This window comes from Ptychodera flava, chromosome 3 (assembly GCF_041260155.1).
Source record: "Ptychodera flava strain L36383 chromosome 3, AS_Pfla_20210202, whole genome shotgun sequence".
Taxonomy (NCBI): Eukaryota; Metazoa; Hemichordata; class Enteropneusta; family Ptychoderidae; genus Ptychodera; species Ptychodera flava.
Window position 1 is genome coordinate 24,044,391 of NC_091930.1, and position 13,562 is coordinate 24,057,952.

At 37.2% G+C, this 13,562-nt stretch overlaps 1 protein-coding gene and 1 long non-coding RNA gene across 2 annotated transcripts in view; one reads left to right on the forward strand and one right to left on the reverse strand.

The window, feature by feature from the left end:
• Positions 1–13,562, forward strand: part of LOC139129785 (uncharacterized) — a 62,222-nt gene that overhangs the window by 30,400 nt on the left and 18,260 nt on the right. The gene's annotated exons all lie outside the window — the stretch shown is intronic.
• LOC139130245 (bone morphogenetic protein 1-like) lies at positions 1,497–8,410 on the reverse strand. Its single transcript, XM_070695995.1, has 8 exons — positions 8,137–8,410; positions 6,920–7,102; positions 4,290–4,397; positions 3,570–3,694; positions 3,354–3,481; positions 2,408–2,669; positions 1,916–2,083; positions 1,497–1,549 (listed from the first exon to the last, which is right to left on the reverse strand). Exons 4-8 carry the CDS (start codon positions 3,640–3,642, stop codon positions 1,497–1,499), a joined length of 684 nt encoding a protein of 227 aa, XP_070552096.1. The 5' UTR covers positions 3,643–3,694; positions 4,290–4,397; positions 6,920–7,102; positions 8,137–8,410.

Genomic DNA, 13,562 nt, shown 5'->3' on the forward strand with positions numbered 1-13,562 from the left:
AATATCACAGTGTCTCGTTGACGTTGCGACTCAAACATCACCTGGCTGTAAAGATATAAGCGGTGAAAATTCGAGGAGGATCATTGTTATACCGAAACACATAATGACAATGATCAAAATAATTTCAGTTGAAATGGTATGTAGACCCTTTCTACGCTAAAAATACAGAATATACAATTTTATAAGAGACTCTGTCAAACAGATCATGATTTGTCCGATGACTGTTTTTAATTCTTACCAGCATAATCAGTAGTTGTATGTGGAATATCAGATCCATCGCCACAGTGGTCGAAAAAGTCTGCAGTAAGATACCTCGGTATACATCGATTGTTGTTACACAGGAAGTCATCAGCGCTAGGGCATAAACCATTTTTATCTGCTCCACAAAAATAGAAATCAGACTAATGGACCTGATCGTACATCTGAAGATTGCTACACGTTATCTTAGATATGGAATGGAGCTCAAGTGTCTTATCACCCTCGCTTAATACGTGGAGTCGGGGGTTGTAGGAGGGATTAAGTAACGTGAATGACGCAATATGGATATAATGCATATGGTAGGAGTTGTAATTTATAGGGAATGACGAAGTAACCCAACAAAATGTCTATTCAGAACTGACGAATAAAATATTCTACAAATTGATTATTAAACACACTGATTGTTTACCAGTATAAATCTTTGTCAATTATGTAAGACATTTGAAATAATATAAATATGGAGAAAACGAAATATGTTCTAATTGTCTACTTGAATTTTCTATTTATATTACTATTTTTAGATCACAATTGAAATACTCTATTGACTTAATTAATGTACATGTTGAGTACTCAGAAATGTGATAGTAAAAGTGACCCACTAAATCATAACTCACCTGCGTTTGTGTAAAGTGTGTAGCCTGCCAGTAATTTCCTCTCATCTTCCACTAGTTCATCAGTCAGATGTAACACAAGTGTCAGTTGCCGTGTATATCAAAAGATGATCCTTGGTCCCCGTCGCAAACTATTCCAACAAGAATATTATTCTCGTACACGTGCACACGTTCACGTTTGTCATCGCAGTGTGTGGTGATGCCTGAAAGACAAACATTGTAGAATATGACTGTAACGGAGGGACAGTGACTTTCATGATTATCAAGTGAAAATCTGCAATGGCTACTATTTGTTGTGGTTATTATGTGCTGGGTTATTATGCTACTGGCAGTTATAAGTTCAATTTTGCATTGCTTCAAATACGTTTATCTGTTCAAATATCCACAGATATATTCATCCAAATGAAAAATAACGAAAAAAACTGAGGATTAATGAGGGCATAACAAGTCGAGGATTTACCTGAGTCAAACTGGTCTGATGCTGTTGGTCGTGGTGTTCCATTTTTCAACCAACAGTGTTTGTATACCTTGTCGTACGCGTATGATTTACAAACACTCTGTTGTTCCCTGCACAACTCACAGCATTCATGGGCATCGGTTATGCTGACATCGTTGATACTGTGAACGTCATATATTTGCGCCATTTCGCCCTGTATTGGCATCAACATTGCATGCTGGGTCTGTTCATTTCGGAAAGATATGGAACGAAAATGTTAATTCAAACAAAAATATACTGATCAGTCAAGAATTGCGACTTGTATCAAGAGTAAAGCACTTTGGACCAGAAAGAAATATGTGGTTTTACCTTCTTATAATTGAGAACATAAAAAGCCATAATCTACATCACGGTCATAAGTTCCATGGTGACAAGTTCGATGTAACACAACCAACACACCACAGATAGAAAACAAACAAGTACCAGTACTAGAGAAAAAACCTCTATTGAGTGATCCTGATTTACAAATTGCAAGAGAGATGACAGATAGTAATGTATGAAAAAAGATGGTTAATTATACATATCAAAACTAGAGGAGTCATATTATTACCTGGATCGAGGACTCCTGAGAGGATGACGTAATGAAATTCCAGATGATTCTTCAAATACTTATCCTCCGTTGTTAATGAAAGATTATAAGAACGAGAACGAATGTCAGTGCCATGTCGATGTAGATTTATAAAGCCACCTTTGCCCTTGATTTCTGCATCTTCAATTACTGTACGGAAAGAAGATTCAATGTCAATTGTCACCTTGCAGAGGCATGTAGAAAAGGCTAATGTTTAACAAACAGAGAACCGTGTAAAGATGTGTACATCAAAGAATGACACCACTGTTAATAGATGATATGCATCACCAGGAAATTAATTCAATATTCTAGGCTGGCGTATTTCCATTTAACTTTCTTAAAAGGTCGGCCCTAAAAGGAACAATATACCCCATCCCAAAAAGAGGTTGGAAGATTTAAAAAAAGAAAGTAAGAGAAGAAAAAGTTCGAGGTCACTTACCAGATAGGTGTACGATATAAATCTTATTTACTCACTGGAGTAGTTAGTCCTTGTCGAGGAATGTAATCCGTTGTCGACTATCGGGACGAGCTTGATTTCGTATCCCTTCCCAGTTACAGTCCCATCAGACACAAAGCGGATGAAAACACTGTTGCTACTGGTCCTTAGGGTTTGAGGAATTTGATTGCCACAGAAGACTCCAAGTAAAGGGCTGTTTGTGTCGACGCCATCGTATATGGCGACGCTGTCCTTTGAACAACCGGGCGAGTTTTCCACATCAAGCATGATGGAATCAATCTAAAACAAATTGTACGTTCAAGCCTATGAAATTGACGAACACTGACCAAAAATAGTTAAAACATTCTTTTCGTCTTTATGCATCAACATGTGAGTCTCGCCAAAAGTCTTTCTGATTCGACAAGCGCACTCGGTATTTTAAAATTGTTTTAGACTATGGTAAGTCGGGCCACTAAATCAGTATAGGGCATAATATTGCCCGATTGAAAACTAGCCGTATTTTCTACCCTGGGTTGGTAGATCTGCTGGTGGACAAAATTGTCCCCTAGGTTATCGTTCGTCCAGTTAAAGCGATGAATTCATTTCTTCGCTTCGATAAAGTTTGTATGTGCGATGTGTGATAGTGAGCATGCGTGCGTGAGTGCTTCACGAACTCTACAACGTGTTGAGCGGTCTCAGTCAGAATAATGTAACAACTTAGCCGGCTATTGAACCACTCTTTTTGGGAGTGGAGATTTAGCCGAGCGGTTCTCTCTGTGGCCTCTCTGCTAGGCGACTGATGCCGTATGTTGTGGGTTCGAACCCGATTGAAAACTAGCCGTATATTGCATGAAACTATTAGTGTTATGTAGCCAAAAAGAGTTCGTTAATATAACAGTAACAACAAAAATTCATCATTTCATCAAACATGTTATGGAGTCCATACGCAGTTTTGTCATGAATTCAAAGAAGATCATAACTCACCTCAATCAGTTTGTTCTTAGATGTATCGACTTTATAGTTACAGTAAGTGTAGGTATCGTATTCATGAGGGTGATTTGGTGACGTAATTACCGTGTATTCCTCAATAGTAAGATCTTCGTCACAGGTGTCTGACAACAAAGAGAATACGTTATGGAGAGTTCAGTAAGTATCAATCACCAACAAATCCAGGGCCGAGCTCTCGACAAAAATGCTTACCTTTGTGTTCACAGTTTTGTCCCTCAAACCCTTTCAAGCAAGTGCATGTGTAAGTCCGAAACCGTCTTCGCATGTTCCACCATTTTGACAAGGCTGAGACATACACTCATTTGATGTCGTGATTCCTGCAAGGCAAAGAGATGACTTATAAAAATAACGTGTTTTGTAATGTTTTGTTTAAAATCTAAACATACAAATGCATACTTCAATAGGGCACACGCAAGGGTCGGTGCAAACGTTAAATTTTAAGGAGCAAAGTTTCCACGTAAAAGCTAACCTTGCTCTCCCTCTCAATCTCTATGCTCTCTCTGTCTCTGTTACTCTGTCTGTCTGTCTGTCTATCTGTCTGTCTATCTGTCTGTCTGTCTGTCTCTCACTCTCTCTCACTCTGAGAACAGAATTACAATATTTATTCCCATTTATTTTATGTTATATATCAATGTCACAACCATACCAAATGGAACAGGATGTAATTTTAACGGGCATACGGACTAAATGCGGACACTATTGTAATTTCCTGTCGACAGCGCCTCACTATGACATTTGTTACCGATATTCCTTGGAAGGTTAAATATGTTATATCACTAAGATTTAAACCAGTGACAGTGGCATAATCATTTCCAATTTAGCCACAAATGACCATAACTGACGTTTCGACCATACGGTGCCAGAAAAAGCCACATAACTGACGAGGCTAAGTAACAATATGATTAACCTCACCATATTCGCAGTGTAGTCCATAGAAACCACTAGCACATTCGCAAGTGAATCCATTAACTTGGTCGATGCAGGTAGCACCATTTACACAAGTACCAAGGGCACAGTTTTCTGCGAAAGAGATCAAGACATTACTGAAATACATAGGGACTTACACAAGCCAAGATAGTATTTAACGACATATTCAAAAACTATTATTTGAGATAGTATGTTATATATATATATATATATATATATATATATATATATATATATATATATATATATATATATATATATATATATATATATTACATTACATTACAAATACATACTACTATACATATTAAAGAAACCATCGATCAGTTTTTTCCAACTGTAAACAAATATAGCTACACTGTAGCGATTTGATGGTATACCAAAGACAGCGAATAAATGGGTGAAAACATACCACATAAATGCTCATCTGTGTTATCACCGCAGTCATTAACACGATTGGAACTAAATTGGGATAATTGGATTGGCGCAACTTCTCAAGAATTTTAGAAAATGTCTAATCTTACACCATACTTGCTTACCATCTTTAAAAATTTATTCAAAATTTACAAAGCTGTTGAAATGTTATGATTAAGAATCACTGCATGATAGTATCTAATGCAATATTGTTCAAACATATGAACAATTTTCATATGTGAATGAAAATATGTGAGCTTGTCTGGAGTTTCTTCATTACTGAAACACTAGTAATAATCTCAGTTTGTCACTTTTCCTCGACCAAAATGAAACTGTTCTATTGATTTACAGTTAAGTCAATCAGGGTCATTTAAAAATGTGCCCTGACTTAATTTAATGTTTATGAAGCCTTAAATTCACGAAAAAGTCAAGGATATATCATAAGTGCCCTGACTCAAAAGTCGTCAATTAGAGAAATTTTAAACATTTTGTTTCGTTTCTTTAGTACATTTACACAAAAATAAACTTTTTTCATTAAATGAATCCGATGAAAGAGGTGTGCAATAATCGTTGTGTTTTCGTAGTTTTGTCGATGAGAACAATATTTCAAAATTTACACTATTCTATCATTTGTAAAATTCCAGCTTTAAAAATTCCGATTTCGTTACATTTTTCTAATAATTACTCTCATCCAATTTTCCCAAAATAGTTCCAATCGTGTTCATTATAATTATCACATTGAACACGTGTTGACATGCATCTTCCAGTTCCACAGAGGAACAGACCTTGTTCAGTAGGACACTCGCCCTGATTGGCTGTAATAATTATGAATTGAAAGTCAATGAATCTCCAGAACAAGGTTAATCTGTATATATTGGAGACTACAACGGTTTTTCATAACCACAACGTCATTAACAAGATTTCGCCTTATACGGTTTTATATATTTCAGCCACATTGATGGCGTAGACAAAGCGATCGAAAGGTTGCTGCAATAATAGTACGTCTTTCATTGAAATAACACGAGTTCTCTTTTGAATGTGTTCAAGGGAACATCCCGTTTGATTCACACATGTCTTGAGCCGGACAAAATATCGTAGTAACCCGTCTCAATGTGGTTTGTTGCTTATTGAATATACGTCTTAATGGAAAAAAGATGTATAATTCATTATTAACGCATTTAAACCGGTATAGCTTTGACTTGTAAAAGTCATGTGTGCAGAACGCTGCTGGTTGTTTTTGTAATTCTTTTAGTAGATTTACTGCTGGAATATGAAGCGATATGTTTCAAATAATTTAATATTCTTGCCTGTGATAGCTGTTCATCAGTAATAGTATTATACATTCATCATTGAATTAATCTATTTATGCATTTGGTTTTATTTAACTCACCGGCGATGTAGTACTGAGAATAGCGGGCCAAAAACCCGTAAGCAAGCTGGACTCTCACTCTCTCCATGTAAAATTGGATGAATAGAGTTCCAGTGTCCGGAGAGAACAAGACCTGTCCATCCATATCGCAAACAACTCCAAGCTCGTGTCCATTGACGCCATCTTTGACCAAGATATATTCGTCTGTTCGTAGACATTCTGCAAAACGACCATAGATGTAGGAGTTAAGGTAAGCGAGGCGGCTTGGAGTGCCCCTTTGTGACCAAACATTATATAAGAAAGTCCTTCATGTTATGTATGTATTTAATTCGACAAGATAAAGGCCGATAACATGTTTATAGTTTTATTTTAACAAAATCGCGATACTCGAGAGGGTATAAAGCATGACAATTTTCATTTATATTGGCGAAAGTATTCTGAGGAAGTTGTCAACAGGCATACAAAATGTGTCGATCGTAGAAGTACTTTTGCCTAAGGTCAGGCGAAAGATCTCTGACTTAGAGATCTTCATATTATTTACAAATAAGAAACATATGCAGGCTACCGGATGTAAATGAACAAAGATTCGATTAAATAAAAGCAAACACATAATAAATATATTATACAGAATTTAAGAAACACATTTCCGAGGACCTAGATCACATGACCAGGGTTCAAAGCGCTATCGATTCACCGATGTCTCGTCATGTTTCTCAATATCATAAAACCACATTGATCGATTTAATATACCGCATCACTAATAAAGGTATAAAACGATATGTGAAAGTTGCCCTCACTTTCCTTTATAATCAACACTTAATACTTCACATACCTCCATCAGAAGAACGTTTTTGCTCTATATTTACATCTATGATCTGCAGATAAACGCCGGTGAAGTTTCCAATAGTTTTGATTGCAATGTCACACATGGACTCCTTTGGGTAATTTGGACTTGGGTAGCCGGTATGTGATTGAACGAATCCGTACAATGAACTGGCAGTCGCATCCCTGCAAACTGATTAAATGTATTTGAAAACTTGTCAGTTTAGTAAGTATCACAAGTTCCGAGTAGTCAGAGATAAAACAAATTCTGAAAATTTCACGACTTCTATGCAAACCGCTATCTAATTATGGATATTTAAGTTTCATGTGAACATTTTTCTGTGAATAAATCTGATACCGCCGTTGGAATGCCCATATAGCACAGCGAGGGAAGATACGACAATAACATGATTGTTTGTTTATGATTTTGACTAAAGAAAATCACTTCAGCAACTGTTTCTTCTTTCTCATTCATTACGAACAGGTATTCTAAAGGTTATGATTGGATAGCTCGAATAGTTATTCATTGCAGTAGAGATCACAAATGTTCCTATACTGGTACTACACAGTGAAGTTGAACAGGTTTATGCCATAACAACGTCGTTTTATATTTACTCAATATTGACCTCATTACAATAGACGGCAGACGTCTATCGTACAGAGAATAATATAAGAGATGTTCAGTGAATCCATTAGTTCAACATAAGCGTAAAAGAACCTTAGCGACTCTATGAGAATAGAGCAAATACCGTTGAAGAAGAGAAACATTAACATAAGAGAAGTAATATAAATTGTATAAAATGATGAATCGCATTCCCATCAAGTAAGTCCGCAACAATATCATCTGTACGTTTGGCAGCGGACTCAATTTACTTAGGCAGTTGGCAAATCATGAATTCATTTTGAACCGCCTTGAATATTTTTTTTTACATTTTAGAATAAAGTGAATTTCTAAATGTTGTTTTACCACGTATATCGATGTAATTTGATGTTTCACAGAAGATATTATCCGGGGATATCACCAAGCTACAGCTGTGATTTTCTCTGAGGATATTCCCCCAAAGAACATGTCATGTCATTTGTGTGTTTGTTACATTGCACCTGTGTTTGTGTCTATGTCACTCAGCCTGTCTGCCAAACAGACTCCCCATTCAAGGATTTCCTGTGTAATTTAGAAATAACTGTACATGTTACACCCTTTTCCTTTGAAATATTAATTATTCATACCTGAAAATGTCATAGGGTATCTGTAATCAACTGCCCTGTACGTTGCATTGAATCCTTGCTTGGTCTGGTAGTGATCACTGTGGAAATCGACAAATAAAGTCGACCCTGTAGAGTAGACTATGTTCGGCAGCTCGTCCCCGCAAAACCTTCCAAGCAGTGGATAATTTGCATTGGGTCCATCGTGAACCTTCACATAGTCCGTTTGACAGTTTTCTGACGATCCATCCACTGAGAAAGTTTGGAAAGCTAACTGAAAATACAATCGTAATATTGGAAGCCATCACATGTCAACCATTTATATGAGTCTAAAGAACTGGATTTGTTTCAGTAGCATTTCAAACGAGGGTGTTCGCATTAGATTGCAGAAAGATGGCGCTGTTCTTTTGTCCTTTCCTTTACCTACTGAAGCCCCTTTCTACGACAAACTAGTTCAAGTAGGGCCCGTAAAACGTAATTGTCGCATTACACAAAGAAGTATGCCGATGTATGGATTCAATACGAGGTCAAGACGACGGAAGTACAACGAGCTCTTTGGAGGAAACAAGGTCAAATAATATATATGGCAACAGAATGAATAGACTCGTAAACAAAGGATCGGCAACAAAACATCTGGGCGTTTTGAAAAGGAAACGCTCACGTGACCTATCGACAGATCCTTGACTGCACATTGACGGCATGACAAACAAATCTTGTTGACACAAAGCTTTCAGAGAGGTCTCCGCATGACATTTACAACACTAATGTCGTAATATTACACTCAGTATGTGCAGTCATATGACCAGGCGGAATTTCAATTTCGCTCATACACCAGTGTCACTTACCTGTATTGATTTGTTATCGTCTTGACTAGATATACAGTAAGAATAGTCAGTGTTTGTATCATAATCGTCAGGATACTTTGGTGAGTTGAAAGTCCCTGAATCTCCGGACAAGGAAAGATCACATGTTTGGGCAGCTACCGCATCTTTGAGACAAGAAAAGTTTTAAAATGATGTATGAGGTGAATTTTGATAATACTGACATGGTGATTTTCAGGCTTGAATTATGTGATAATCTGCTACCAAGTATACACGCGTTTAAGTTCAAGTAAGTACAGAAATAATTGCCTTAATAGTTATCATATTGTTCCTGTCAGTGTTCTTTTAGTTACCGCTCCACTAATCGCATCACTGTTACATCAAATAGTTTTTCCTGCACTTAAGTCAGCAGCTGCATTGCCTTGAGTTTGTCTTTCGAGAGTAGAAAGCTACAAAGATGTAAATTATTGTTGGATTATGATGAGTAATGATCGCTGCAAAATTGCTATACGGTATGCGCTCTTTGGTATAGCTATGGCGTTTCAAATATGAACATCAACGGTTTGGTAATAAAGGCTAGAGCTAGAGCACTGATTAGTTGCTAATTCTATAGGCTCTTGGCCAAGGGAAGAACTGATTTAGATATGGTGACACGCGCCGCTGTAACCCGAATGAAGGCTAGGTAATACAATACCGTACACTCATGCTGTTCAGTTTGATTGTTTTTAGTATGCTTTGATATTTGCTCTTCAACAATAAACTACTAGAAGTTTCCAGGGCGAGCTCTATGCAGAAGTATTTTCTATCAGTGACGTCACAAAAGAAAAAAATGCCATTTTATACCATGCAACTTGGTTTTTTGCCACACTTTACTTCTTGCCCACACTCTCGCCCTACATCAGAGGATAATACTACCCTTTTGTCAGAGGTGTGCTGCCCCTGTGCTTCTTTTCTTGACCTCACGCCATTGTTTCTAAACTTCGGACAACATTCTATACATAACCAGGCGCTTTTCGAAATAGTGCTTTGGGTAAATACCTTCCGACGTCACATTTTTACTCATGTTCTTCTAGTCACTTTACTTATCCTGACAATGTTTGCGACATGCTTTCGGGATAATCATATAGCATGTTATCAATGAAAATAGCATACCTCAGTCGTTAAATTGCACTTCCAATCACCTACCAGTTTTAAACTGTGAACTTCCACAGCTGAAGAGTATAACGAGAAACAATAGATGCGCCATTTCTTCTTCATAGTTTAATACTCATGAACTGTATGATATAAGCGATAAAAAAAGGAAATGCGAAATCAAAGAAAAGACACGACACTTAACACTAAAAGACATGAAAAATGAAAAGTACAGGGTCAGGAGCACATTAATTTATGTCACAACTGGACGATACTTATGAAAAGTTTCTCTAAATCCAACGAAATCTGAAGTTATGTTAAAGGGACATGGTAGCTGAGACGTTGGATTGGAGTTTTCCTATAAACAGGTCACGGTACCGCCAACTAAGATGTTCGTGCAAATGGGTGTTCGTACGCAGTTTTTCAGCTGCCGGGTAAATTACAAAACTGATCACCAAGCTGGGAGAAAAAATCGATATTTACTGCGGGTGGGGAAGAGATTTCATTATTTTCAGTGGGTGGGAAGAAAGCTTTTTTACTATGGGTACAAGAAAGTACGTAGAGGTGGCGGAAGCAATGGTTGATGATAGAGCTGGAGGGGAGATTTAGCGCCTAACGTAGAGAGGAGCAAACCAAGGTATACTGCAAGCTGCTGGCACGGTTTTGTGTTGATTTAGCTTCCCTATTCGGCATCAAGTGGTCAAGGGGAATGTCAGTGGTGAGGAAAGGGCAGTAGGGAGCTTGCATTGCTGGAGGGCAGCTGTGGGAATCAAATTCAGTGGGAGGGCACATTTTCCGTGTATGCCAGTGGAAGGGTAGTTACGAACAGCTCTACTTTAGCCTCCAAATTTTAGGGTGAGGTCAAAATTGGTAAAATTGGTATATCAGCCTTCAAAACATGTTTTGTTATGATTTTGCGAAATTAATGAAATTTACCAGTTGGCAGCACCAGTATAAATTGTGGTGTATGCCAATTACAAGTTCTCGTTCTCCCAACTGAGTTTGGTAACATACATTGATTGGCTTCAGGTTGCTGACACATCGCCTATGTATTGAAATGCGCTGTTAATAATTCCATTTATATTCAAGTCCGCACCAGTTGTCATCAATAGCAAACTAGTGTACATATATATGGACTGAATTGGCGAGCACGAGTCGAATATCATGTCACTGAACCTGCTTTGGGGATTGTATGAAGCAACTGTGGTTCAAATTAAAATAATCTTCGTGATAACAATCATGAAAAGCTATATCTTACTATTAAAGTAGCTTTACTATTTTAAAATGTTAAGTGAGTTATTGGTTAACTGGTTTAAGGTAAATAGTATGCGGATTCGAAAGAACCTTAAATTAACGTCTTGTGCGACGACATTCATGGGATCATTAATGAAGTCACAGTAAAACTGCAGCAAGAGATATCTGAAGTATCATCATCATGTGACGCAATACCACAAACATAAATATCGGCAAAAAGGAAGTTCGGCTCCTTTCTACATTTGGAAGGTGTCTGTGGATCGACCAATTCGAAAGTTATAGTCTTAAAGTAGTTCGTTCTTTAATTTTCCTTTCAACTTTCTTCAGTCTTATATTGATCGCACTTTCTTTTGTTCAACAATATATTGGAAACTTTATATAGTCAAGCTCACTTGAATTGGTAACAAAGTAAAGAGTCCATCTTTAAGAGTCTAGTCACGTACGTGTTCCCATTGTGTTACAACCTTTCTTTCGAGCCTCCATTGTTGTCATTCTTGTATTTGTACGGTGCTGGAAAGTCCCATCTCGTAATGTTTATTCTTGTTAAGTAAGAGCAGGGTCTGTCGCGACAGTCGGCAAATCATTTACTTCCCTTGCCCAAGATCTTTGCGATCATGATAGTCGTTTTCAGAATTTACCTTTAATTATGTTCAATAATTAGACTTTTGGCTAGGATGTATGCTTGGATAAGATATCGTGAGAGCTGACTAAAGATTGAAAACTTGCAATTGCAGGACAAACAACTTGTATTTAACAGTCGTAGGAATTGAAACAACATCAAACGTAAGGAATGTATACAACCATATTCAATTTGATCTACCGAAAACAGAATGAATAGACGAAATATATATAGCCCAAAGCATTGATATCCAGACACATCTTCAAATAATCGCCCCTGTAAATGTTCACTAATTTGACTAAGATACCACATTTTCCTCAACATACTTGTTCTTACAGAACTTCTGAAAGTAAAATCAGCCTACTTGGTTTGTCACTGAGCGGGTAGTTCGCCTATAGCGGATGACATGAAAACAATGAAAAGATGCAACTTTAAGTTACAAAATTCCTTTCTAAAATTACTCTGTGGAGGCAATTCTATGCAAAGTAAATATTCAAATATCCCAGCAAGATACTGGTATACATGTGCAAATGCTTGGTCATGGATAGGGAAATTCTAGTATGCCAAGAAGGAGAGTCTTGCACAGTTGAAATACTCACTATGACTGCATACTCAGGCAACTCTCAAATTCACTCAAATGGGATATTTTTTGATATTTTAAATCGGTTGGCCAAATTTACGATGTCCTTGTTGTAACCAGTAAAATTATTTGTACGTTGTGCAGCCAGTGTGCAGGCTCTTTGCTTTTTGTCAATGTAAGATGAATAGAAGTTATTTACATTGTTCCTTTTTTGCCCTTTGTTGTAGCGGGCCTTGACGAGTGATCGCAGCATAAGATCACAGCTATTTTTGTACGGGGAAGTACCATTTCTTGATGTCACTTTCTATGCAAATATAATTATTTTCAGAAAAACATTTTTTCCTTTGCTGAGACAGAGAATTAGCCCAATCAGCCCAATGTGTTGAATATTTCGGAATTCAAAAAAACAAATTAAGCTCTACTGTTGTATACACCACTTACTGTTTCACCCACATACAGCCGCCTTTTAAATAGGGTGTTTTGTTATTCTAAAGAAGTTTTACCTTCCCTTAATTCTAGCAAAAAAAGTTTAAATTATGAAGTTAATAAGTTATTTTGTCTATGATTCCAGTCAAAATGCCATCAATCGATGAAATTGAATACTTTCGCGTTTTATCCAAATCTTCGGCAACAATGTTAGCGCAAAGAAGCATATTTTCATCTATTCTTCTGTGGAGGAAATAAGTAGAACAACTTTGAAACTGTTTCTTGTTCACTATAGTTTAAAAAAACAAATATGAACGGCGATAGAACGAATCTAACGCTCCAAGGAGCAAGTTCGAGCTGGTATTTGATGTGATTGTGCAATAAACTGAAATATAGAGGGATAATAACGGTAACCATACTCACTGGCTAGAGATAAATTTCCCCTTGTTCCATCTCTTGTCTTGAGACGTTTGCGCAGACTGTCTATCAAATAAGACTTTATAGGAGGAGAAGTTCCTCAAGTGTTTGTTTTAGGACCCTGTGCAGGCCGGCGTTTCTTATGAGTATCAAGAGTTAGCCCCCGGGATTATTTACATACAATGTTCCTCTCAGTTGTGGA

Bases quoted from the DNA above. Each gene is read 5' to 3' on its own strand.
- LOC139130245 (XM_070695995.1), bottom strand. From the start codon at position 3,642: ATGCGAAGACGGTTTCGGACTTACACATGCACTTGCTTGAAAGGGTTT. The intron at 3,482-3,569 runs GTAAGCATTTTT...CTTTGTTGTCAG, and splicing joins ACAAAACTGTGAACACAAAG to ACACCTGTGACGAAGATCTT. The intron at 2,670-3,353 runs GTGAGTTATGAT...AATTTGTTTTAG, and splicing joins CTAAGAACAAACTGATTGAG to ATTGATTCCATCATGCTTGA.